General features: G+C 45.2%; 1 protein-coding gene across 2 annotated transcripts in view; it reads right to left on the bottom strand.

Annotated features, from left to right (window-relative positions):
• Positions 1 to 25,652, bottom strand: part of COL6A3 (collagen type VI alpha 3 chain) — a 56,717-nt gene extending 31,065 nt beyond the window's left edge. The window contains exons 1-7 of one of the 2 annotated variants that reach the window (XM_057389897.1): positions 25,302 to 25,646; positions 16,669 to 16,817; positions 15,122 to 15,739; positions 10,782 to 11,384; positions 6,196 to 6,798; positions 3,352 to 3,951; positions 1,525 to 2,091 (exon numbers count right to left, since the gene is read on the bottom strand). In XM_057389897.1, the coding sequence (XP_057245880.1) occupies positions 1,525 to 2,091; positions 3,352 to 3,951; positions 6,196 to 6,798; positions 10,782 to 11,384; positions 15,122 to 15,739; positions 16,669 to 16,756 (3,079 nt within the window). In that variant the 5' untranslated portion in view covers positions 16,757 to 16,817; positions 25,302 to 25,646. Of the gene's footprint in view, positions 1 to 1,524; positions 2,092 to 3,351; positions 3,952 to 6,195; positions 6,799 to 10,781; positions 11,385 to 15,121; positions 15,740 to 16,668; positions 16,818 to 25,301 lie in introns of both variants that reach the window. The other variant, XM_057389896.1, reaches the window with a different exon arrangement.
• Between the last annotated feature and the right edge of the window lie 65 nt (positions 25,653 to 25,717).

Raw genomic sequence — 25,717 nt, 5'->3', positions numbered from 1 at the left:
GAAAAATTCCTATTAAAAGTGTCTGGGTAGCAGAATGAAGAAAAAAATATGGTTGCTCTTATGGAGTGGCTCTCTTAACCAAGAGTACTCAGAAAAGTGGGTGGATGCAGCTGTCTGTGAGCAAATAGTGCAATTTTAATAGTCCTTTGTGGTCAAAGAGATTCCAAATTGTCTTGACAAGACATTAATGGTTTTAAAAGTGAGGATGGAATTGAAGAATACTCATTGCACAARTCTTGATTGAGACAGAAGCTACACAACTACGGGAAGAGTCATGAATCCTCATGGAAAGGATGGGGTAAAGGATGACYGGGGATGCCATTGTTACACTTTGGGCAGACTAATGTATGAGGGACAAGAGTGAAAATGTGGAAGAAAACTTACAAACCCTACAAAAAAGGATTGAATGAGCTGGTGACACGAGGACTGAGACTAGACTTATGTGTCAAGCCTAAAGTAGACAAAAGGCTGCCACACAAAATTGGGGGTTAACTGACAWTTGTGTCCTCCTCATGTTGAAGGAGATGTAACAGGTTTGAACTGTGATCAGGGAGACAGAAGTGTGACATGAAGGGAAAGTGTTGTCYGATAAAAGCAATTGAGTAGATTGGTTATGGAATCTGGGAAGTCTCCCCAGAGGGTTTCCAGAACAGATTAGACCAATATTATCCAGTTCTGGGCAAAAAGATCCTGCTGGGGACAAAGACATGTAGCAGATGGCACCCTGAGTTTCCTTCCAGCCCTATTTCTTTTTTATGTTTCTATGATTCTAAGTCCATCTGCCCCTTTATGGACAGATGATATGGATGTTATTACACTTTTCCTTGTTTCCACCTCCTGTTGGGAGACGAGTTAATGTTCAAATTAGGGCTTCCTCAGGAAATCACACAGCTGAACATGCATACTGCAACATGAATTAAAAATTGTGGCCATGTAATTCTTTTGATTTTTTTTTAAATTAGTCTTCAATTAATCCATCTCATCTACTGAGCTTGAATGGTAACTGGGTCAAGAGCATCTGATTTATTGGTATGTATGTAGAAAATGTAGAAGCTGCCATCATATCCTGAAAGACTTAGCAGAGCAGGAGTGAATCCAGTGCACTGGATTCCACTCCTCCAGAAAACGGAAGATGGAAAGAGAAATTGAGACAAGCCAGTATTTGCTTTTTTTTTAATGCCTTTGTCCAGCATTTTACATCAATTAATGCAACATCTCTGGGGCACCAATTCCCTGTTATTTCAGGTTTGCCCCATGCTCTACACATTGGAAACAGCACCAGCTGCAGCTCTTGCAGCTGAACAAAGGCTTTTTTCCTACTTATCATTAACATTTGGTTTGGACCTTGATGCTTTGCTGGATCAGAGTGTGAGCAGAGGAAGCTCCAAGTACGACAGCAGTTTCTACAYAATCATTTTAAACATCACCAGACCAAAATGCTCCAGTTACCCATTGAGGGAGACATGCAAGTCTTTTAGGCTTTCATGTCTTTCAGCCTCTTGGAAACCCTGAGGCTCCCTGTACCTGTTGGCTGAAGCTGGACTGTTCTCAACAGGTTGACTATGCTTGGCTGAAGCTCTGAAATCCGTGAGAGGGATTCAGCATTCAGAAGGAATTGTGGGGCGTAAACAATCCTTTCCAGCTCTACGGGGTCAGCATTTTTTGCTTTGATGCCAAAGGTTACAACTCCAGCGTGCTTCAGAACATCTGATGGCTCCTCCACACTGTCGGTTGATCTTCCAGCAACAAGGAGGACCAAAAACTGAGGAACCCCTTCTTCAATCCTGCTTCCAGCTTCCTTCACAAACAGCCTCCTTATGGCTTCGTCAAGTGCAGCTCCAATGTTCAGTTGCTTCCCAGTTTTAATCTTCATCCTTTTCACTTTGACAAGCATATCTTGCTTGGATGAGTATTCAGCAAAGTCAAATTCAATTTGGATGGTGTCACTGAACTGAGCTACAGCGACTCGTGTGGCATCGGAACCCACRTTCAGGTCAGAAATGACTTTGTGTACAAAATCCCGGACGGCAGGAAAGCTGCCCAGGAGGTTGGCTGAGCCATCAATCAGGAATAAAACATCTTTCTTGCTTTCTAGAATAAATTCACAAATGAAAAGAAGGAGGGAAAAAAAGAAATGAAGGCATTTTTCTTCTCACATGTCATCCTAGAAAATTGTCTACAAATTAGCTGGGTTTCAATCTTTCAATATTCTCATTTTTCAAAGTGTTCAAAGTCTGCAGRACTACACAGCATCTGAGGAAGAAGGGGAAGCAAGGACATGTCTGTCCTAAGACTCAATAGATTTGGGCACCGGACAGAAATACCATATATTGCATCACATCAGATCACATCATCAGTTGGCTGATTCAGTGATGTTTAAGGTCGAGCTGATAATACAGGCATGGAGTAAAGCAGCAGTGAAGGGTTGGTTGGCTGGGGTTTTTTTTCTGTTTAAAGGCTCAATGACAACAAATAGACAATTCATGCACACAAACACAAAGCATTTCCTGTATATTCTCCCAYTTGCATCACGAGGAGCATCTAAATCCATAAAAGCCTTTTACCTGTTTCTATTTGATACCCTTTTGATCTCACTGAATACCCAAGGCAAACCCAACCCTCTTGTACCTTCACATTAATCCTAGTGGTCTCCTTTCCATACTAACCCATCCTGCTTGTCCTTATGTCTTCATGAGCACATAGCTACAATAATGAAATTCATGAGCAAATACCTGTTTTAAAATCATTAAACTTGCCAACATCTTTTGGGTTTAATATTGGAGGATAACATTGMATTTCTGGAGTAAAATCCAGCCTCTGTGACAGCCTGATGACATCACTTAGACCAAGTGGCTCTSGGGATGGATTTGTCTACCTGTACCTGGCTAGACCTTTGCTCCTCTCTGCTCTTTGGCATGACTTTAACCTTCCCACACCACTTCTTGGGGTCAAAACTCATGATCCCATTGCCTGATYTAGTGCACATGATGCATTTAGGTTGTGGCCCTACTATGGCAACAGAAAGGRAACACTGGAGTCAATGACTGSTGGGCATAGACTCACRSAGGTCCTCCTTTGGTTCTGACCTACCAAAAGACTTAAAACTGTATRTTTAAAGTGTGATAGCAGTSACTTGAACAAATAAAGAGCTGYCACTGTCAAGCCATGCACTCATARMATCACAGAATGGCTTGGTTTGGAAGGGACCTTAAAGATCATCAAGTTAAGCACAGCCATAACCACTCTKATGACTCAGGGCTTGGACACATGTYGTGGTGTACACTGGAAACAAGAAATTCGCTTAAACAAGTTCAACTTCATGCAGTCAGCATGCAGGAAGGTAGGAATTACCTGTTGGGGCGAGTGGAACCTCTTCCACACCTCCACTAACATATGTTGTTATAGGCTTATTTAGCTCCTGGGGTAAAGCTGCCAGAGCACTGAAATCATCCATAAAATACACCATTCTTGGATTAAAGGCAATCTGTTCAAGTTCTGCCTTATCCGCACTCCTAACGCCGACAGCAAAAGTCAGCACTCCGGCCCGAGTTAATTCATTGGAAACTTGGAGGAAGGGATCGGCAGACCTCCCTGCCGTCACCAGGACTAGGACCTGGGGCACYTGTTCATTTATTCTGCTCCCACCAGCCTCCGTGAAGTGATTTGAGAGCACAAAGTTCAGTGCGGAGCCGATGTTCAGCACCGACCCCCCCTTGGGCCTCAGCTGCCCCAAACGCTGGATTATGTCTGATTTGGTTTGGTAGGAGTACAGGGAGAACTCGGTTTTGGGAGTGTCACTAAATTGCACTAAACCAACTYGGATTTTGTCACTGCCGACATCAAGGTAGTTAACTAGGGTGGCAACAAAGTCCCGCACAAAGGGGAAGTTGGCATTTCCGACGTTGAGTGATCCATCCAAAAGAAAGATGATATCCCTTTTGGTTACTTGAACTGCAGTAGAGCACAGAAAACAACATGAGACATCACAGAAAACACAAATGGATTTTTTTTTTATCATGTGTGCATGCAGCATACGCCGTACACGCATGTGAACCATGTTAGGARAGACACAGAGAGAGGAGCAAGGGTGTGATCAGCATAGAAGTAACAAGGACTTTGCTGGAAGTGACTGGATTGAGCAGGGATAAATGATCAACTCTTTTAAATGTCAGGCTCAACAGCTGCCTGAGGACAGATCTTGCCTTCCTGAGCTCTGCATTTTAATGTCTGTAGTTACACATATACATTTTGTAGGCTGTTGAACGGGGAGAAATTTCCCACTTTTGGCAGTAAGCAGAAAGCTCTTGGCTCCTTTTTTAAAGGTTAAATCCTTCCTGGGCTACCTCCAAGCATCTGAGCTCCAAGATGCAGGTCTACACCGCAAAGATACCACAGTCATCACCCAGTGGTCTTTTTTTTTTTTCTCTAAACAAGTCCAGATCACAGACCAAAATGCCAAAATTTTAAATAAGATCTCGGAGAACTGATGTCATCCAAGACATCCCCCCGTATGTCTTCCTCCAAATGAGTTATTCAAGGATGTATTTATGCCCACTGCTAATTTTGTCCATTATATTTCTGTTTAAATTATTTCTGGCTGGATTCATTAATTGTCTAGCTTACCTTGACCCTGTAAGCATGCTGTCTTGTATATAAAATACGTAAATACTGAGACATTCAGGGAAAAAAAAGGAAAAAAGGACTCTTTGGAATACAGGGATTTCTCTCAGATTTTACAATTGTCTTGGTTTTCTGTATTTTTAATTTTTTCCCAGAAAAGTGCCATTGAAGGCCCAGGGTGAGACAATATCCAGTTAAAATGCAACTGCCCAGTATCAAAACCAAAATAAGTTTTGTTACTAGTAATAATAATTTTGGGGGTAGGATATGATTGCTTGCTTATTATATATGTGAATAGCTTTGAGCACAAAAAAAAAAGACTGGAAAAATAGAGAAGCTGCATGAATGACCTTAAAAGAACAGGAAAACACAGGAACATTTTCAATTTACATTGAAAAAAAACCATGTCAGGTTTGGTGTATAGCCATGCAAAACTGTATTAGCTGGAAACATACTCTGAAACAAAGCTTATTAAATGATAAGTCCTGTGATACTCATCTTCATAAAGGACAAGTATTGGCAAAACTATCTCAAAATGTCTGCTTTTCCTGTAGATCAGACACGTGCTTTAATTCTTTAAGGATTCTTTCCAAACATTCTGTTTCTTCTCCACTGCGATTTATAATTTTGAATTACGTGAGAAACTAGAAAAAACCTGGACACAATTCAACAGGCAGCTAAGCCAATGAGAACCTCACTATTGATCTTACTGGGAGCTGGAAGAAATCCTGGTTTTCTAATGTTCATATGCTGTGAGACAGAAATACAAYGTTTAGATATGATCTAGTGCAACATGGATTTAACCTCAAGCATCTCTATTATGAAGAAATCCTGAGAAATTTGGTATAGAATCTCTATGCAYCTGGAACATCTCTTGAAATGCAGGGGGAACTTCCTTGAAAGGCACAACCCTATTGGTTGATTGCTTCCAAAGTTTATGGATGTCAATGGCAAGGACAACTAAAAAGAATCCACTGGCTTTGTGAAGCTTTGGGTCATTTTCCAAACTGATTAAATGAAAATCAACACTGAAATACCCTCATAAGCCTCTTAGAGTTTAAGATGAGCGAATCATAAGGAAACTAAATATTTTATTAAAGGGTGAGTTTCAGTCCAACAGTGTCAGATCTGAACATCTCCATGAACAAATGGGCTTATGTTCTTACACTCCAAAGAAACCTCTACTTTCTGAGCAAATACCCACTACCGATGACTCCCAAATTGAGGAAGACATTATACCATTYACAGTGTGTCCCATTCACAGGTTGCACAAACACTAAGCAGAGCAAAAGCCTCTGCTGAACTATTTAGGTATCTAATTAATAAAGCACATCTTCCACATCCAGGTCTTTAAATGTTGGTGACAAAAACGGAACAGGACAATAATCTCCAGGAAGGAATGATAAAGCTGTAACAACAACCACACTACCAAGTTCACCGACCTGTTAATGCACTTCCATTTAAACATGCTGGAACATGCATTTGATGTGTTTTTCCCCGCTATCTCTACATGTCATAGAGTAAGAGTTGACAAACATATAAACCATAATTAATGAGAAAAAGGCCATTAATTACCTGATGGTGGCTCTGGGACAATCAGTCCTCCAGAGAGTGTCCGGATAGGTGACAGCACTTCAGGAAGTATGGCTTGCATGAACTGAAGGCGGAAGTCATTTGGGTTGAACACAAAATCTCTTTCATGGGCAATTTCTTCAAGCTCTGCCAGGTCGGCGTTTCTCGACCCAATGGCAAGGGTCACTATCCGGTTCCTTTTCATCTCTGCCGCAGCTTCCAAAATAGAATCCCTGGACTTACCCCCAGTGATGAGCACCAGCATGGGGAGCACCCCTTCATTGATCCTGCACCCAGMAGCACTGGTGAAGAAGTTGGTCCTTACAAAGTCCAGTGCCGAGCCGGTGTTGAGTGTCGTGCCACCCATGAGCTTCATCTTCCTCACATTGGCCATCACATCCTTCCTGGTCTGGTGGGTGTTAAAATAAAACTCTGGCTTCACGGTGTCTGCGTACTGCGCTACCGCCACTTGGATCAAGTCGGGTCCAACCTCAAGCCTTTGGACAATTTTGGCAACGAAATCACGAATTGCGTTAAAGGGGGCGGCCCCCAAAGCAGTTGAGCCATCTATCAGGAAGACTATATCCTTCTTGTTCACTTCAATAACTGCAAGTAACAYATGAACATCATGTTAGCCTTCAAAACAGTCTGCATCAATTCTATATGAACAGCTCAGCAATGTTKAGGACCTCTTGTTTGCTTGGAGTACTGTTACTCTCAATACCTTTATAAAAGGTCTTGCTTTCCAAACAGAATTTTTATTAGGCTCTAGAAGACGGCTAATAATAAATTTGACTGTTTCCCCTTTCTAAAACATCAAAGAGTCGAAGAGTTGCAAAAACTGTGGCTTTTACTCACTTGAATATTCAACTATGTGTACATGTCAAAGCAAGAATGAAAGACAGTGACAAGAAATCTTGGCACTCAGTGATAAAATAAGCAGGTGATGCTCCCTCTGTCTGCAGAGGAACCACCTGAATGGCAGTGGTTTGGTACCAGAAGGATTAGGCTCCTGAGAGAAATGACACAAGGAAAGAACAGTCTCCACCTTACTCAACATACCTGAGTTTTGGGTCTTTGCATCCTTTGCTAACAAAAATAAGTTACAATATTTCTTGGCACAGCTAGCCCAGTCATGGATGATCTGGATTATATTCTGGTAGCAATGTCTTTAATAAATGGATTCCCTGGGTTGTAACCTCTGAAAATTTATTATTGATGATGGGGCAGGACACAAAAAGAACACAATTAGCTTTCCAGTGTCCTGGCTAAGTTTGAAGAAAGATAGTTTGGGAGGAAAAGAACCCTGTTGTGTGGCCTTGGAACCAAAGCATCATCATATTTAATACAGCAAATATATATTTTAGAAATGTAAATATCAACAAGACCAATACCATTGCGATAACAGCATTACACATGATCATCAGAGGGCCTTATCTTTATACCATCTTTCAGACAAATCCTCTCACATCATCACCTCCCTGATTTCATAGCACTGACATGAGAAAGGAAACCTTGTGTTGCTTCCAAGTTGTGCTGGAGCACTATGGATCATTGAGTTATGTCAGACTTGTGGTATCCTTATACTGCCCACCCACCTAAGAGCTCCTGGGGTGGGTTCAATGTTCCAGAAGGCAGGTTCATCCCCTCCCAGGCTCACAGCCACCCCCAGTGCACAGTCTCGGGAGAGAGGACACCCAGCACCACGGGGATCTCACCCTCAGGGTGAGCGGTAGCAAACACTGTCCTGCCCTGCCTGGATGGAGAAGAGCAGCCCCCAGCCCATCAGGGCTCCTCTGCATGGACGCTGTTTGCTTTGGATTTCAACAAAGAACAAAACYTTGGCTGCAGTCCTCCTTGGCCAGATACCAGCTGGCCATGGATAGCRGTGCTCCCAAGGGCTGGTCACTGTCAGGTTTCTCACTGCTTGTGAGTGCCATGACACCAGGCTGCCCCAGAGGGTGACTTGGAGCTGGGCATGACATCTGTGGCTCGGCTGCCCTCAGACCCCAAAAGACCTGCCTGCACCAGCAACTGTGAGCCTTGCAGATGCCTCTCACAGAGCTGTGCTGGAAATAATTTTATTAAGGACCAGCTGGAAAAAAAACAGAAGTTTAAAATTTCCTGCCGTGGTGCTGTCAGGCATAAAATAATGAGAATGTGAACAAAGCAAATGTGGTGGTGCCTTCCCTGAGTTACAGCCTCAAGTGAGCTGCCAATGGCCTGCAATTGGCTGCCCAAGCTGTCAGAACAGAGCTACACACAAAGCAACAAGGGTTTGTGGARACGATCCCTTTCCCAGAGCCATGATTTCCAGCGTTCATCCCTCCTGCCAGGTCTTTTTTCCTCCCTAGTTACCCCAAGGAGGAGAGGGCTGGAAACAGGAAACTTTCCAAATAGATAGCAAGGGCTGAAATTGCTACTTTGTGTCACCCAGGAGAAATGTCCAAAGCACATCCTTAGCCTGTCAGCAGCTATAAACCCAAAAGTGGAAACCCTGGGAATTTTTGACTTTTGGTGGAAACTTCAAAGGGGCTTTGGAAAGATTACAGAGGTTGGGAAGGAAGAGTTCCCTCTGCTTCTCATTCCTGTTGCAGTTCTCAAATCCTGCAGTATTTTTCCTCAGAGGAATGAAAGAACCAAACCCAAAACACACAGGAAGAAAAACCCCAYGGTTATGGTTTGTATGGACACAATTAATGCAAAAGCCTTTAAGCAGGGCTATGCACATCTCATAGGGTTTCATCCAAAGCCCTGTAAAGCTGATGGCAAGCCTCCCAAGAATTTCAAAGGATTTGGAATCAAAGCATTGTCTCTTTGACTSTAAAAGTTGGGAATGTTGGAGGGCGCCAGCACTGAGCCCAGCCCTGCATAATTCCATCCTCATTGCCGTGTCAGCTATCTGATGAAGCACCTCAACTAACTTAATCATCCAGGCTTCCCCAGTAGGTGAAGGAGCAGAAAGGCAYTTTGGAACATCCCTTCATCCCAGGAAGAACAGCTGGAGAGCTAAAGTGAAGCGAGAATAAATCAGTCTTTCATAGGAGCACTTGGCACATCAGAGGGCTTGGCATCCCTTTTGGGCTGCGGTGTCTCCCAAACTGCTTTACACTGCCGCCTTCCAAGTCGCTGATGTGAACCAAGTAAACCAGTCAAAATTGATTTCCATGGGTGCCAGGGAAATTCAGGAAATTCCCTAAAGCTCCTTGGAAAATATCCACTTCYCCATTTAAATATCCATCTGTATGTAACTGTACAGGCTGATGTAGCACCTTTCACAAATGAGCTGGCAGTTTATGTGAGAAATATGCAATTGCTGATGAAACCCATAGTACCAACATTTTTTAATCTTGCCATKCAAACTGTTAAAAATCAGAAGAGAGGAAAGAGAGGTTTTCCACTGAGTTGCACCGATCCCAGCATAGACATCTTAACTAYACATGCTGACTTCATGTTTTTTGGCTAAATACAGTTCTTGTGGGTGCTGCAAGAAGAGGTTCTTAATGTTCTTTCCTGGAATAATCAAGGCAAGGTCATAAAATCATCTTTAAGGCAAATTCCTCCCTTTGATTTGAGCCACGGGATAGCAATCATGTTTAGGCATGGATCAGCGAAGACATCTGGAATGTAGTTTTATATGTCAACATACACCATCAGGAACAGTGTGTACAGAACTCCAGACTGACAACGGGATCCCAAAAGTGCTGTTTGCATTAAGCATCCTGTTAATTAAGTGCAGCAGCTCCAAGCTGGCCCCTTCCAGGGGCCTCTTCAATGTGACATATTGCATCTTTCATAAATCACCGATTTGCCCCATAGATCAAGGTATTCATTATTCTACTGCACTCAAGCTGATGCGAGTCCAGAAATAATGTCAGTGGGACTTAGTGGGTGACAAAGTGACCTAAGTGGAATATTAACACCTGCATTTTTAATTCCTGTGGCCTTGTGGAAAGCTGTAAACTTTCTCAGCTGATGGATCAAAGGTAGGGATCTCACTTCAGAAGAACTAAGGGCTGTTCAGCTTTTAAGTTCAACAACACAAGAAATTCACCCTTTTTTCAAGGGCAGCCCAGAGCTTCAAYGAGTTGTGGAATTTTACTGTTTTATCAAGATGATAATTTAAACTCTGGTACACAGGGATCCATTTAGCATTCYTGTTACCTTTCCCAGTAATATTTTATGGTCATGACATTTAGAAATGACATATAATGTAAGCTTACATGGCATAAATGTTTTTATAACTGGCAGTGCTGCAGCGTTTGTTCCCAGGGTGGTTAGATACTCCAATAAGGATTATGTGAGCTTTTTTATTACTCTTTTTTTTTTATACTATGCTCTTGTCTTTTAAAATACTTCATGTCATGCCAGTTATTGCAACAAGACCTCATGGTTTTTGAGAGATGACCCACTGGGCCAATGAGTCTCTGCATGGAAAGATCACTTCTCCATAACCAGACCACAGAGATGAATTGAAAAAGAAGATTAATTTAAAAATAAATCAACCTTTAAATATGCTTGTAAAGCATGCAAAAGCTCAATCATTCATCGATTCACCAAAATGCAAGGGTCTAGAAAGGCATACATACCTTCAGTCACAATGGTTGGGGCCGCTAACAAAATGAGTCTTTGGGCCACTCCAACAATGTTGGGCAGTAATAATTCTTGAAGAGCATCAAGGTTATGGATATCCAGGGCAGTATAGGCGAAGCTTCCATCAGTAGCAATCTGCTGCAGCTCTGCACTGTCAGCATTCAGGACCCCAATGCTAAATGAAAATATACCAGCTTGCTTCACCGCTAACAAGCCCTCTCGGATATCATCACTAGACTCTCCACCACTTATCAGCACTAAAATCTGAGGCACCGCTTCCTCTATCCTGCTGCCTCCCGCCTGGGTGAAGAGGTTCTCCACCACAAACTCCAGTGCCGCACCGGTGTTCGCTTCCTCKCCCCCGCGGAAGCTGAGTGCCTTCACGGCATCCAGGACATCCGCTTTTGTGGAGTAGCTGTTCAAAGCGAACTCGGTTCTGGGTTGATCACTATACTGCACCACCCCAATGTGTATCTGCTGAGCTCCAACTCTGAGGGTTTCAATCAAATTTACAAGGAAATCGCGTATGGCTGGAAAATTGACACCTCCGATGTTGTTTGATCCGTCAATAAGGAAAATAAGGTCAGCAGACTCTTGAGCTTTAAAAAAAAGAAATGCAAAAGGTGAAAGCATTAAAATGGGTGATTACATGCAATTGTAACAGTGTTCTGACATGTTTCTTGGAAAACCAGTGAGAAACACGAAAATGAGAAAACAAAACAACGTGATCACTGAGGAGGTGACTTTTGCCTCTTAGTTCTGCATTCTGATTGAATATGAGATCTCAGGCCCTTCTCAGTAGCATCCACAACCCAGCAAGGGAGGGCTTGCATGGATACAACACGAGCCCGCGGTTGTAGCTACATGGGCGTCAGCTTATTGGCATGCAAGGAGAAACCTTGGCAAAATACAGCTTTTGGAAATCTAGATCCATCCCATCATTGGCCAGTACTGTCCAAATATTTAAACAGATCCAAAAAAAAAAGGTGGATTTTGGTGGCAACTCATGCTGAAGTTAGTGGGTGAGGAAGTTTTTATCATTGCAGCCTTTCGTTTTTTTGGGAGAAAAAACCCAACATTTGCTGGGTGCAGGAAAGCCTCTCTGTCACAATTCTGCTCTTTTGCTGGTTCAGTACAGAGGCTGAATATATGGGTTTCTCCCACCACAAAGAAGTATTATTTGAAACGCATTTGTTAAAAACAATTAAAAATGTTTTCATTATTTTTCTTGCACTGTAACTCTTTGACCAGCTGCCAGCATCCACCKGATGTTATTCGTCTAGCAAGCTGCCCCACACAATTCTCAACCCAGGCCACACAGACATTGTGTCACTTTAAATATTTTGCACAAGGATGGGTTGATTATTGCCAGAGGCGTCTGGTCTGTATTGTTCATATGGATTCTAGATATTCAATCGAGGAATGCAGAATCAGGTTAAAAAAGGGTGATGAAACCAGTCATGACACAATTATCCAACTCTAGTTGTTGTGACCATACCCATATGATCACAAGCTTTAGCTGACAATACACACACACCAAACAAAGCTTGTACATGGTATGAACATGGTGTTGAGGGGGAGTATTTTTGCTGCAAACATACCAAAGCAGACCCAAAATGCCCTTGTGTCTGCTCTTACTCCTTTTGTTCAACTAATTTTACCATCGACATCACCAAGAGATGCATGCATGCAAAAAAGACAGGGGAAAAGTCCCCAAAGCATGCTCAGATGTTTCCATGCCATTACTCTCYGCTCTCATTAAGAACTCAAATTTCAGACTATTTGCAAATGAATGACAAGCGACATTTGGGAATCTCTCTCAGTCAGCTYTCAGCTTCTGAAAGCCAAAGGTGAAAACAACAGCAAAGCTTGGCATGTGGTTTAGCAAGGCCAGAAATAAACCTGAGGTCTTTGCTATTAACCAGCCCTGCCAGTAATTTATTTATTTACTGCCTGTTTAGTTGTTTTTCTAGTACATCTTTTCATACACCAAGAGATTTCAAATAATGCTGCAATTACAGCAACAAATGAGAAAGTCTCCAGGGCACCATTGCTTCCCTGGGCCAACTTAGTGGCCAGTGTTGGCTTGGAGAACATCATCARGGTTCAGAATTTCCAAAAGCTCCAGGATTTATTTTTCCATCAATGWAAAATTTTAGGGTGCTTAGGCTTGTTTTTTCTATGTCATTTTCAGTTGGGAGGTACACATTCTCCTTCATYGTAAAAAAGAAAGGGAAATCTCAAAGTGTTTTTACCCAGGGCTGCTTTAGATATCCTGGATATCTTTTTGGATGAACAAGATTTCAGGCACTAATGGGTTGCTCCCGCCAAAGAGAAAATAGATATGAAACAGATGCGTTGGATAATTTGTCATCACTGTAAAAAAACCTTGTACTTCAGTGCACATTTATGGAACAAGCCAGTGTGGAGAACAAATAAAAGCATGCTGGTTACACAACTAAGCAAGGAGGGTCAGATGAGACAGACAGCTCAGATTTAACAAATCCTTCAGGGCAAACTCGGGGCTGACTGTTGTACTTACRTGAGTCAGCTCCAAGGACTGCCACAGACAAACAGGTTTGGTTCTCTATACTGGAACCACTGTGGGACTGGGGCTTTTTACACTTCCATTTCACATTAAGGCTCATTTCTAACATAGCGTCCATGGCACTTTTATACATTTTACTGCCACATGHAGTTAGCAGCTGAATAAATGATTTCTTAAACTCCTAATGCAGTTTTTGTACCATGCTTTGCACACTGTTATCATTCAAGGTTTAGGACCTGTAACATCTTTTCCCATGTTTAATAATACTCTGTATATCACCCATGCAAGTCGCACAGAGGCAACAYTACAATTGTAGGATTAACTTAAATTTGTGTTAGAGGATGAGAAGGAAATTCTTGCAGATATTTTCTGCAAGTTAAACAGAAACAAACTTAGAAATGCATGATATACACAAAGTAGGAATTTGGCTTTAATGATTTTAAAAGAATGTCTGTGACTCCAGATGTTTCCATTCAATGGGGTTACCTGCTGGCATGACCCAGAGGAGGACAGCCAGCTTCCAGAGACCAATTCCCGATTGATTTCAAGAGGGAAGCAGTTGGATCCCTCATGGCTGAGATTCCCAACAGCCATGGGAGTACTGTCAGCAGGTTGGGTGAAACTTTCACTTTCCACACATATTGGTGTCACTTTCTTAGCATTGGCGAGCTTTTTGTCACCTTTCTGGGGCAGCTACTCCCCTGTGGCTTTCCTGTGACCTGGATATTTGCCCTGTCAAGCGCTTTGCACGACAAAAACACACGTGAGCAYGGCTTTTTGGTGTTGCTTGGTGTCATGCAGTGATGGTGAGCACCCAGTGGGGCTGGCGTGAGGGTTAATCAGGCAAGACAACACAGTGGGATTAATGTCACACTGCCTCATCACACTGCTGTGGCCTTACGTCGCCCCACAAGCTCTTGACCTTCAGATGGAGTCTCAGGAATAAAAAGAAAGGTTTGATCCCCAGGACTTCTGTTTTGAAAAACAACAAAGCTGCTCAGAAGGCCCTTGCCATGCTGGAATTTCACAAAAAGAAAGAAAAGGGACGAAGGAATTCTGTCTTTTKTTTTTTCCCAGGGAAATTGGGCCCTGTGTTGCAGTCAGTGCAGATCCATTGAAGCCAGCGTGGTTTGCAGGGAGGTTTCAGTTATGGGAAGGCTCCAGCGCTCCCACAGGTGGAAGCCATGGGCTTGTACAGAAGGCATTTATGGCTCTCCAGCTACCCACTTTCTCCAGATGAGAGAGCCTAAGGGACAGCTCAGGGTGGGCTTTCAGCAGAGAAATTCCCCACCCAACTTCTTTTGCCATCTTCAGCCATGAATGTGACTTTCTGAAGTGGCACACTACATAACTCCCTGTCCCCACACCAGGGTCTAAGGGGACATCCAGCATGATGTCCCCACAAGCAGCAGTGACCTTCTCAGTCTCCAGAGGATTTTCAGTCAGGGTCACCATCAGGTCTGGTGTGTTCAACTCCTGTTCCCCAACCTTGGGAGTGAACAGGACACTAACTAATTCACTAACTCTGCAGAGCTCCCTACGCTTGCATTTCCATGCCATGTGTGACAATAGTGTGGCCACAACGTGTCACCACCCATCCAAGGATTCCTGCCCTGACTCCTAGCACCCTAGCTCAGTCTGCAAATGATACCTCAGCAGCTGCAAACACGGGGCCACRTGCTTCAAACCTTTGTTTTTAGACCTCTGAACGTCCATCTCAGTCTTGCCCCTACAGAGTGGCAACGCCAAACAGCACAATGCCAGCAGATACCACCAGTCAGCCGTTACCTGTGAGATCTTTAACCAGTCCTTTGGCCCCAGCCTTTTCTGGAGTCATGGAGGAGCGGACACTCGCCACTAAGTCTCCAACTATGCCGTGGAGGGTGGTAAAATTCTCTAGGTTGAAGCGGTGCRTTTCGAGGGGTTCGCTCGCTACTTCCTGTAACTCCCCTTCCACTGTGTCCTGAACGCCGACCGCAAACAGGTTTACATGGGCCGAGTTAAGGACAGATGAGGGCAGAGCCACATCACCCCGGGGCTGTCCGTCTGTCAGYACTATAATAACCTGAGGCACGCCTTCACTGGCTCTGCTTCCAGCAGCTTTAGTGAGGTGCTTCTCGATTAGGTACTCTAATCCTTTTCCAGGCTTGGCGCCTCCCCCCACGTAAGTCATGTTGGCAATATGGGACAGGACGTCTTGGGTAGAGGGGTAGGTGTTTAACTGGAACTCTGTGTGGGGGTTTCCGCTGAACTGGACCAGGGCAAAGCGAAAATCATTTCCTCCCACATCTAAAGCTTTTATAACATCATACAGAAACGCTCGAACGAGTTGGAAGTGTTCCTTCCCAACGCTCCAGGAGGAATCCACTAGAAATATTATATCAGCCACGGCAATGGTTTTGACAGCTTTAAAAAAACAGATGGGGGTTTAGGATTTTCTATCGGTCAGCACAAGCATGTCTCCTCCTCCTCCTCCTCCTCCTCCTCCTCCTCCTCCTCACCCAAGCAACCAACAGCCTCCTTGGTATGGTGAAAGTGAAGCTCAGCTTGCCCTTATCGCCCGCGGCAGAACAAGAAGCGCTGAAGAACAACCAGGCAGCCGCCAGAGCTCTGGCACTGCGGGTGCTGGGGCACAGGAGGAGACAACATGCGCCCTGCYCTGCCCAGGGAGGGGGAGCCGAGGTTCTTCTCCCCTCCTGGACCCTTGYCCGTGGGTTTGGACACCAGCCCTGAGCCAGACAGAGCCACTGGCAGCCTCATGTGTGAATTCAGGCTCGTTCAATTTCTGGTTGCCTGTGTCTCTTGCATGGTTTTTGCTGACTCAGGGCTTTGCTGACTCCACGGCAGTGCTCAAGGAAGGAAGGACAGCTCAGTTTAAGCAGCCTGGGTGCTAAGAAGARTTTTCTGGGTTTTTCTGCTGTTAGCACCTGCTCAGTGACACCAGCACTGGTCCCAAAGGCAYCAGTACCACCTCTTTATGCAGACTTCTTTCTGCAGGTCAGTGGCAGTGCTCTTCTCACTGTTGAAAGCCCTCCTACACATGCAAGTGGGGCAGAACAGCTCTGCCCAGGAGAAGAACCTCTCAGAACCACCCTGAATGCAGGTCCCACACCCTGGTGCCCTGCAGAGCACCCTCCAAGGCGTGCCACCCTCCAGCCACATGCTCRGGGAGGCACCGTGAGTGTTGGCCAAGGCCTGGGTCCCCAGGGACCCTCAGCAAGGTGGGAGCTGAGGAGCAGAAGGTCATCCATCCACAACATCCCATGGACATGCACATTAAACACCAAACAGTGAGAATGAGTGCTTGTTTGTACTGGGACAAAGCCAGGTCTTACCTGCCTGCTGCTGGGCACCAACCGAGCCAAAGCCTGAGAACAGGACGCAAAACATTGCCACAAGGGGCAAATGTCGATGTTTCCTCATTTTGCTCTTTTATCTGARTTTTCCTTTTATTCTTTTTGTTTCAAAGCACACGACGTGAGACCTAAGGGAGGAAAACAGGGAGAGTGAGGAACAGCAGCAGTGCTGTGGCCAGGCAGAGATGAGGAGGCATGAGACAGAAAAGCCAAACCATGTGCGTTTACAAGGCTTTTGTGGCACTTTGGCAGGAATAAAAAATTCTTTCCTGCTGGACAGAGTCTGCTTCATACCAAACCACTCCTTTGGAAGAGGAATCCTCATTCACATAATTGACCTTTAATGACCTCTGTGGAATTAGATAATTTTTTTTTTTTGCCTGTGCTGTCCCAGGGTATACGTAATATATAGGAAAATGCTTCAGTTTCTAGTACCAAAATACACAATGGCCTCTCACCTGCCCTCCCCACCCTTGGATGACCAGCTAATACATCTTGGCCAACACATTTCCTCTTGCTGTTGCCTATTCTCACTTTAATTCTTCCCAACACCACAATAATTGCCCTGAACATCCCCCTTTGCCTCAGCTCACCTTTTCAGCTGTCCCAAATATACAAATGGAAATTTAAGTATTCCAGGCCCAAGTGAGCCACATGATCTGGCTGTACAGCAAAAAGCCTTTGGACACCCCCAAGCTCAGAGCCCCGGTTGTGGAATGGCCTGTGCTGGCTGATCATATTTTGGAAAAGCACCAAGAATAATATTTTATTTGTGGGAGCCAAAAATATAATTTAAGAAACTTTCTTATCTGTGATCCACCTGGCAAGCCTTCTGAAACAACRTCTCCGCCATGAAGGCTGTGTTTCTGTTGTCATAGAGATGACCAATTTATTATTTAATCTTCATTTCCAAGCCTTCAGATCAGAAATCAGTGAGGCTTGCTTAACTGGGAAAATATCCTCCCAAAAGGGAACACAGTGATTTAATACCTTTCATTCCCCAAAGGAGSTCAATTACTCAAATCAGCCAAAAGTGATTCCAATACATCAAACTGTTAACCAGGTCATCATAAAAGAAAAAAAAAAAAGAAAAGTGATTCAATTTTCTTATTACCATCCTTGCCAATTCCATCAATCCAGAGAATTATGACCAATACAAGAGCCTAAGAGGGCTAGGGGAAAGAGTAACTCTTTTTTTTTTGAGGAAAACGGTGGTATTTACACTGATGGCCATCACTGGCATGGCTGGAATCAGAACCAAAAGTTTGAGAATTTGAGAAAATTTGGAAATAAACAGCTAACCCCACTTCCACTGAAGAGACTCTTCAGAGCTATCAGAGTGCAATTCTGTGGAAAGGAGGGGACAACTTCCACCTGGTTTCCTGAAACCCAAGGTGATCCTGACACTTCCTCTGGCTCCCTACRTGTCAAAGCTGGGTTTGGAGCCTGGTCTTTCTTAAGAGATGAGATTTGCAGCCTTTGCTCTTCCATGTGCCCCAGATGGAATTTATGAATGTCCTACAGTGTGCATTTGGCAAAAGCTCTCCTCTACCTTTCCTCCAACATTTGTGAATAACAATAATAATAATAATAATAATAATTCCAGGAGGTAAACAGACATCGAACAGGCCCCCAGAGCCAGCAGCCAGCACACAACATTAATTAGGACATGGCAAAGTCTTCCCTTTTAATTGGCACCCTCTCAATTTATAGAGGCAGCTGCTGCAGCCCAGAGGTATCATTGTCATTCCTAAAGAGATTAAACCATCACCTTCTTGAGCTGGCACCCATCCATCCCCCTGCCTGTTCCAGTCCAAGCCAAACCTCCCAGTGCCTCCAGCAGGAGCAAACCTGCTTGGCTGGACTGTGTCCCTGATGGGCAGCCTGCTCCCAAAAAAAAAGAGTTTTACCCAAAGGACGCATGGAGAGGGGTTCATCCCCTGAGCAGAAAGGTCTGTAGGTTCCAGAGCTGAGCTCTCCAAAAATCACCGAGCCCATGAAAACCACCCACCCAACCCCATGGGAGAGTCTTCCCTCTGGGAACGGGCTTATGGAAGAGCTGCAAGTTTTTGAGTGGGATTCGCCTTGCAGCATCTGTTGGGTATGTATACAAGCCTAGAAGAGCTTAAAGAGCTGGACAATACTCTCAGGCACATTGTAGGATTGTTGGGGTGTCCTGTGCAGGGCCAGGAGTCGGATTTTGATGATCCTTGTGGCTTACTTCCAGCTCAGGATATTCCATGGTTCCATGATTCAAAATGTGTATGTCTCAAATCCTGATAGCTGTGGAGCCAACCAAGGATTGTTGGTAATAACAGCCAAGGATTGTTGGCAATAACACACTCTGTGTGTGAAAGAACAGGATGTGGCTGGAGAAGGGGCCACATGGAGGTAGGGAGCATTTTATGGGGCAAACATCCTTATTCTAGCTTGGGAAGATAAGCACAGCACAGTGCMGGGATGATGCTGAGAAGCAGGAATGGRCTGTAGGGAGGTATCAAGACCTCTTGGARACCTCTGACCCATTTCCAGAAAGRTCTAGAAAACGCTTGTTCAAAAATTTGCATAAAAAGTGAAAATTTATCTTCAGGGTGGGGAAGACTTATCTATAAAAGGTACTCCCACAAAGCCCAGGTGCATATGTGCCCAAGGACCCTGGCTGCCCATCAGCTGGATCGATGTTGGCATCAGGAATGGTGATTTCTTTCTCCCTTTCTCTCTCTCTCTCCCCCTCTTTRATCCATTGCCCTGTCTCTCTTCCCTTCCCCTTTATCCAAAAGCCACTGCTACGTGCTTATGCTGGGAGACTGAGAACTAACACACTGAATTCCACACCAAGTCTGTAATTTATTAATAAAAATGGGTAAACTTTTGCAGGCCCTCTCACTTTTGTCTTTTCTTTCAGCCACGAGCATCTCCAAGTCTTGGAAGCCCCCTTCCCCTTAAGGGTGGGATGCCACAGAATGAAAAGGCTGCTAGCCATGAATGAAAAACATGAAATAAAATGCATGCTAAGGGAAACCAGCCCATTACAGTAATGTGTGCTGTAAAACTGCCTGTATTTCTTTCCCAAAATGCAGGAAGTTATGTTATCATCCTGTTTTATAGCTGCTGGCAGCCAATCCCTTTCAGTCGCAACAGCTGGGGATGAGCAGAGCATCAAGATAAACCAGTGAAAACTGATGTCTTGCCGGGTAAAAAGTGACAGGACTGAAGCAAACATTTGGGGGCTTTTTTGGTTTTAACATCGAGCAGCTGCTCAGAGCCTGTTTACAGCCACGAAATGCAGCAGAAGGGAAAAGTGAAACTCCCTGGGGATATGGAAACTCCCCTGCCCACAGGATCYCCCATGATCTCCCACAGCAGTGGGAAGATGAGCTTTTCCAGAGTCACAGAGTAATTTTGGTTGGAAAAAACCTCCTAGACGAAGTCCAACATGTGCCCAATTCCMACCTTGTCACCCAGCCCACTCAGTGCACTGAGTGCCACGTCCAGGCGTTCCATAGACACCGCCATGGATGGGGACTCCACCACTCCCTGGGCAGCCCAATTCACCTCCTTCYCCATTTTAGCCTTTAGGAGGCCTCCAGATCTATTTCCAGCTTTTTCTGCCACCTCCATCACAGTATTTACAGTTCTGTGAAAGCAGAGGGACTTGCTCTTCAACAAGACATGAGTTTTRGCATCACACAAAACCATCCTAAAATCACAGGAGCCAGGATTAGTTATTAGAAGGAAAAAGGCAGCAAAGTCTTGCAGAAAGATGTGATGGATGCCCTTATATCCCCCTCTCCATGYCACTCTTYAGYTAATGAGGAAGAATTGGGCRCTTGCAGAAAGAGGTGGGCAAGGAGATAATTTTCCTGTTTCTCAATGGCCCTTGAGAAAAAGACAATGCAGCAAGGACAGCAGCTYTTTTGTAAAGGTAATGTGGTGGAGTTTGGGTGGGGTTTTTTCATTCTTTAATTCTTTAATTTTTCTTTTATTTTTTTTTGAGTGGGAAGATGAACCAAAACTCTGCTCTGTTTTGACTGAGCCAAGACTCTGGCTCAATGAGAAAAGTGGGCTTAAGACAGCAAATGATGTGATTTTTATTGCTTGGCTTGCCTCAGTGAGGCACAACAAGTAATTTCCGTTGCTCAATGTCTTTTTGCTTTGTGTCCCAAATTACCACTGATCACAGAAGCTGGAGGTGGCACCAGCTTGCCAGAGGATGGATGACAAAACCAGAGATGTGAACTCATGCCAATTAATTTTAATACTTGGTTCTGGTAAGTATTTGTTTTGCAACTTTATTCTCTGGCATTGCTGGGTTTTCAATAATGTATTTTCAACAAGGCAATTTAATTGTGGATTTATTTCATTTTTTAAATGCAAAGTTCCTTGCAGTTCTGTGGGGTGAAAGCTCTGGTGAAGCTTCTGCTATATCCACTTCAAGGTGGAAAAATATGCTGAAAAACCTGACTGCTGTGTGCTTTTAGGAAAGGAAAGAGTTTTCCTGAACTGTTAAGTTAGCACCAAAACCTGAGGAGCCAATTTCTTCATGATTCATGTGCTAAAAGATTAACTCCTGTAGCCTTCAATAATCCAAAAGCTTTATGTCTGTCTAGAGTTTATATAGTGTGTGCCGACCTCTTAATATTACAGTATTTCATCAGAAGGAATACATCTGTTCCTAATACTGCTCTCAAAAAGCAATCATTTCTACCCCTGACACAATGAAGTGATTTCCTTAAATATTTTCCCCAGCAGCTATTTTTTGCATATATTGCATACTTCTCTGCGCATAAAATGTGACATTTTACATATTTTTTTTCCCTTTGAGTGGATGTTTCAAATTCACTTTCTAAGCAGTTGTTCGCATTTGTGTGTTGGGGTGGGTTTTTTTTCACTAGAGTGTAGTTAAAGGAAAATAGATRGGATWTTGGGAAGAAATTTTTCTCTGTGAGGGTGGGGAGGCTCTGCTACAGGGGRCCCAGAGAAGCTGTGGCTGCCCCATCTCTGGAAGTGTTGAAAGGGACTGGAATAAAATCATAAATGAAATMATAAACTTTTTTAACATCCCTTCCAACCCAAACCACTTTGTGATTGTAWTTATGACATTTGTTCCCATCATTTCCCTGTTCCTGTGAGCAGCCTCTGGGAAGAAGCAAAGCAAGCACTGTGCCATGACTTCCACATTTTCTGGGGACAAATAGCCCGGTTTTGGGCTTGGCCTTGTGCAACTTTTCCAGCTGGCACACCCAGGGACCTTTGGGATGCCTCAGTGCCCCAGACCACAGGATATATGGTCCAATTTTCCTGCCCAGCCATGAAGCATACCCCTAAAATATTTTGATCAAAAATCTGAGGATCAAAAATCTGAGGCGCAATTGGAGCCATTAAATTCCCTTGTGTATGTGGGGTAGAGAGCAAGTTGTACTGGGAGAAAAAGGTGGATTTGCAGCTGGGTCCCAACAGCTTTTCCGAAAGGGTGCCAGGGAGAGCAAAGCATCATCCCACTGTTGGAGCTGAGCGTCCTCTAAAATTCTGTCACATGAGGATGTCAGAGTCAAAACAAAAGGGCTTTTGCCTTCACCTGTATTTGCTTTGCGGGATTCTCCCTTGTCCATCATCCCCCCGTTTTCCCAACCAAACTGCTTAGCCTCAAATTCCCTTGGATACAGCAGTGAAGTGGTGGCAGTGAAGGTGTGAGACTGTTGTAAGCCCTGCCAGTGGCTTGAAAGTGGACACCAGCAGCCAGAACAGCTATTTTCATCCTCAGTAGTGGGWTATGATTGCAGTCATGGCTGTGGAGTGAGCAGTGGGGAGAATCAGATCCCGAAATCCTGATGTGGAGCCAGGGAGGTGCAGATTGCCCTCTGGAGGTGAGGCATGCTTCTCTCTCGCCTGCATGAATTTCCCCTTAAATTTCCCTGAGCTAGGAAAAATGTTAGCCAAAAGCCACTCCCGGCGTGATTTTGAGGCTGAATGCCATGATTTTTCCATATGAAAAAGGCTTGGTCACCTTTTCAAGGGACATAAGTATCCTGTATCATAGAGCACTGAATCCTGCCGGGCTCCACACCCTCCAGGAGAAGCAAAGCTATTTCTAGAGACTCAGGATGAGCTGAATAGGACAGATTCTGGATTTATTCACGGCTCCAGGTGGAGCCATTTACATTTGTCTCCGCTCTTTTGAAGCGTTCATGTTTCTGCCAAGTGCTACTGGGAAGGTGAGGCTTGTGGGGATGAGGGCTGCTCCAGAAAACATTTACTCCTACAAAGGCAGACCTGAGCTTTAAACAAAAACAAACCCCAAAGGGTGGGAAAATCTCCCTGCTTTGCAAAACATTTGAGATCTTATTTTTAAAAACCAGTGTTCAGCAAAGAGATAGAGTTACGGTGCTCCCACATCATACTCAGGCAAGTTCCCTGGGTGCTAGAATTTAATATGAATCACATATTCATTTCTGTCCTTCTAAGCATGTTGTTGGCTTAAAATCTGGTTGTTTTCTCCATCCAAAGACTGAGACTAAAATAGAGTCGTTAATAAGAGGAAAGGGAGTATTTGCTAAAAAAAAAAAAAAAAAAAAAAAAAAAAAAAAAAAAAAAAGGAAACTCCCTCAAAGATCAATGACTCTTTATGTATAGTAACCGGAGCCTCCCGGAGCCTCTCCACCCAAACAAATCGGCTCCTTAATGTGGAACACAGATCACTTAAAAGGTGGAAAAAGTGATGGGCATGCGGAGGGGTAAGGCTGGCTGTGATTCACGGCGGGGAGCAGGCACGCAATGCCAGCCGGCGCCGTGCACGCCCAGCACAGGGCAGGCTCACCCCTGTGCTGGAAATCCAGTGGGGAGTACAGTCCAAGGCTGGCAAGGCTGTGCAGTTACCACAGTTTGTACTGATGGAAGGAATAAGATGTTCCTTTCCCTCTTGTTCCTGGACAGGCACGTAGCAAAAGCAGAAGAGGAACATTTTTTTTTTTTTCTCCCCCTTCTTGACATGTGGGAATAAAGCGGGGGCTGGTTTAGCTCACCCTGAAATCAGGCAAAGTTACTGCGTTTGAATGGAAAACTGCAGAGCTGTTTGAAACACCAGAAAGGGGACTGGGGAGGGTGCTGGAAACTGGAGAGGGAATGAATGAACGATGGTGTGGTGGCAGCAAGCACGCAGCCCTGCACTCCTGTCTTRAACACTGCCACAACCCTGGTCACAGTCAACTTCCCTGCAAAGACAGAGTAAATTTGGAGATAAAAACCCTGTTTCCCTGAGCTCTGACTGAAGGGATGATGCCAGGGAGATGTGGAGTTGAGCCTCTYCTCTGCCACTGCATTCCTACATGACCTTGGAGGAATTCTCCAGCTCCCTGCCTTAGTCTGGAGACTTCTCTCTACAAACCTCCTAAACTGGGTATTTGTGCCCCAGAAGCAGCACTATATAAGCACTGTAATTATCCAACCACGAATACTGATTCTTTTTTCTTTAAACCAGCAAGAAATGGGGTAAAGCCAGAATTTTGAAAAACGCAGGATTCCTCCCACAAGAGAGCACATGAATCATCACAGCAACCAGAAATGAGCTGAGAATTTCCCACTGCACCCATTGGAACCAGAGTGGCTTTGGCTACCCCCATTCCAGCCAGTTTTGGCCCTTTTGCTTGGTCAGGAAACCAGTTTGGCCACAACCGTTTCTCGCTCCGGCTCCAGTTGGGAAGGGASGGCTTTGCTGAGCCCAGCGGGATGGTGGCAGGGTGTCTCCAGATTAGTCATAGCCACCCCCTCAGCAAGTCCCAGGAGCCTGAGGGCAACTGGGGCTGTGGGGGGAAAGGGCTGGGGAAAGCAGGAGCGAGAGYAGACAGGAGCCATGGAGAGGGACAGTGGCTCCATGCACGGCTGGAGAGCTCTTTCCCTTAGGGGAAAAGCGGCTGTTTGGCTAATTTCCCTCTCTGTGGATGACCACAAGAGGATGAGGATTATCCTTGCAGCCACATGCTGGCCCACCCCGGAGCGGTGGGGACATGCCTGGCAGCAGGACCCGAGTGGCACAAATGAGCACCTCTGCTGCGTTCATCCTGCCTCAGCTTGGGGCAAGAGGAGTGAGGGTTGCTATCCAACACCCCCCACTCCTGGGAGCAGGGAAGGGGCACTGAGACACCTCCTCAGCACACTCCTTGAAGGGTCCCATTGATGCCCCCATCTCCTTGTGCTRGTGCATCTTCCTAAACCATCACATGCCCTCCTTGGGGCACTGCTTCCCAAGTCATCCTGCTCCCATCCCATCAAACTGCTGCTGCAGGGATTCTGAGGCATCAAATGCAAAACCCATCCTGAGGTTACAGGGGAAATACACTGGTCAGTGCCTTTGAATGGATTTAGTTCTTCTGCAGTGGTAGGAACCGGAGTGTYCCCGTACACCTGCAGTGCCTCAGCTCCGGGAGGAGACTCCCAGGCTGAGCAAGCCAGCAGCATCGCTCCGCTTTTCCAAGATTGATGCAAACCTGGGGATGGGTTTTGTCCAAAATTCCTTGAAAACCCCACAAATACTACCACCCCACCAAGGAGGGAAACCATGGCTTAGCAGCTGCTGAGTCTAGGCTGAGGGCTCCCACATGGAAAGCAACACTTACCCCTGAGTGAACCTCCAGAAGAGTCGCTTATTCCAGGATTTTCCGCTCCGAAGCGCCTCTCACCCTTGCTTCATGACGTGCGGTGCTGCTCAGCCTTCCCAGTCCCCTCTCGCCTCGCTCAGTGGGGTGCAGGCACTGGAGGGATGAGGGAATGGTGAGGGACTGGCGGGATGARGGGACCGGTGGGGCGCTGGTCCCTGCGCAGCGGCCGCCGTGGGTCTGAGCGAGGCCGGAGGAGGCAGCTGGCTCGGGAATGCCGGGGGGCCGGGCGAGCCGGCGTCGCAAATGGGATCCAGATGGTTGGTGCTGGCGTTCCCGGGGCTGAGGTCAGAGCTGCTCATCACACACAGTCCCCCCCCCCCACCTCGGGGGACGCCTCCGCGCTGTGTGGCTTCCCCTCTCTGCGCTGGCCGTGC

This window comes from Malurus melanocephalus, unplaced genomic scaffold (assembly GCF_030028575.1).
Source record: "Malurus melanocephalus ecotype Western Australia unplaced genomic scaffold, MMel_1.1 scaffold_20, whole genome shotgun sequence".
Classification (NCBI taxonomy): Eukaryota; Metazoa; Chordata; class Aves; order Passeriformes; family Maluridae; genus Malurus; species Malurus melanocephalus.
The sequence above is the reverse complement of the archived record's forward strand: the minus strand, read 5'-3'. Positions and strand labels throughout refer to the sequence as shown.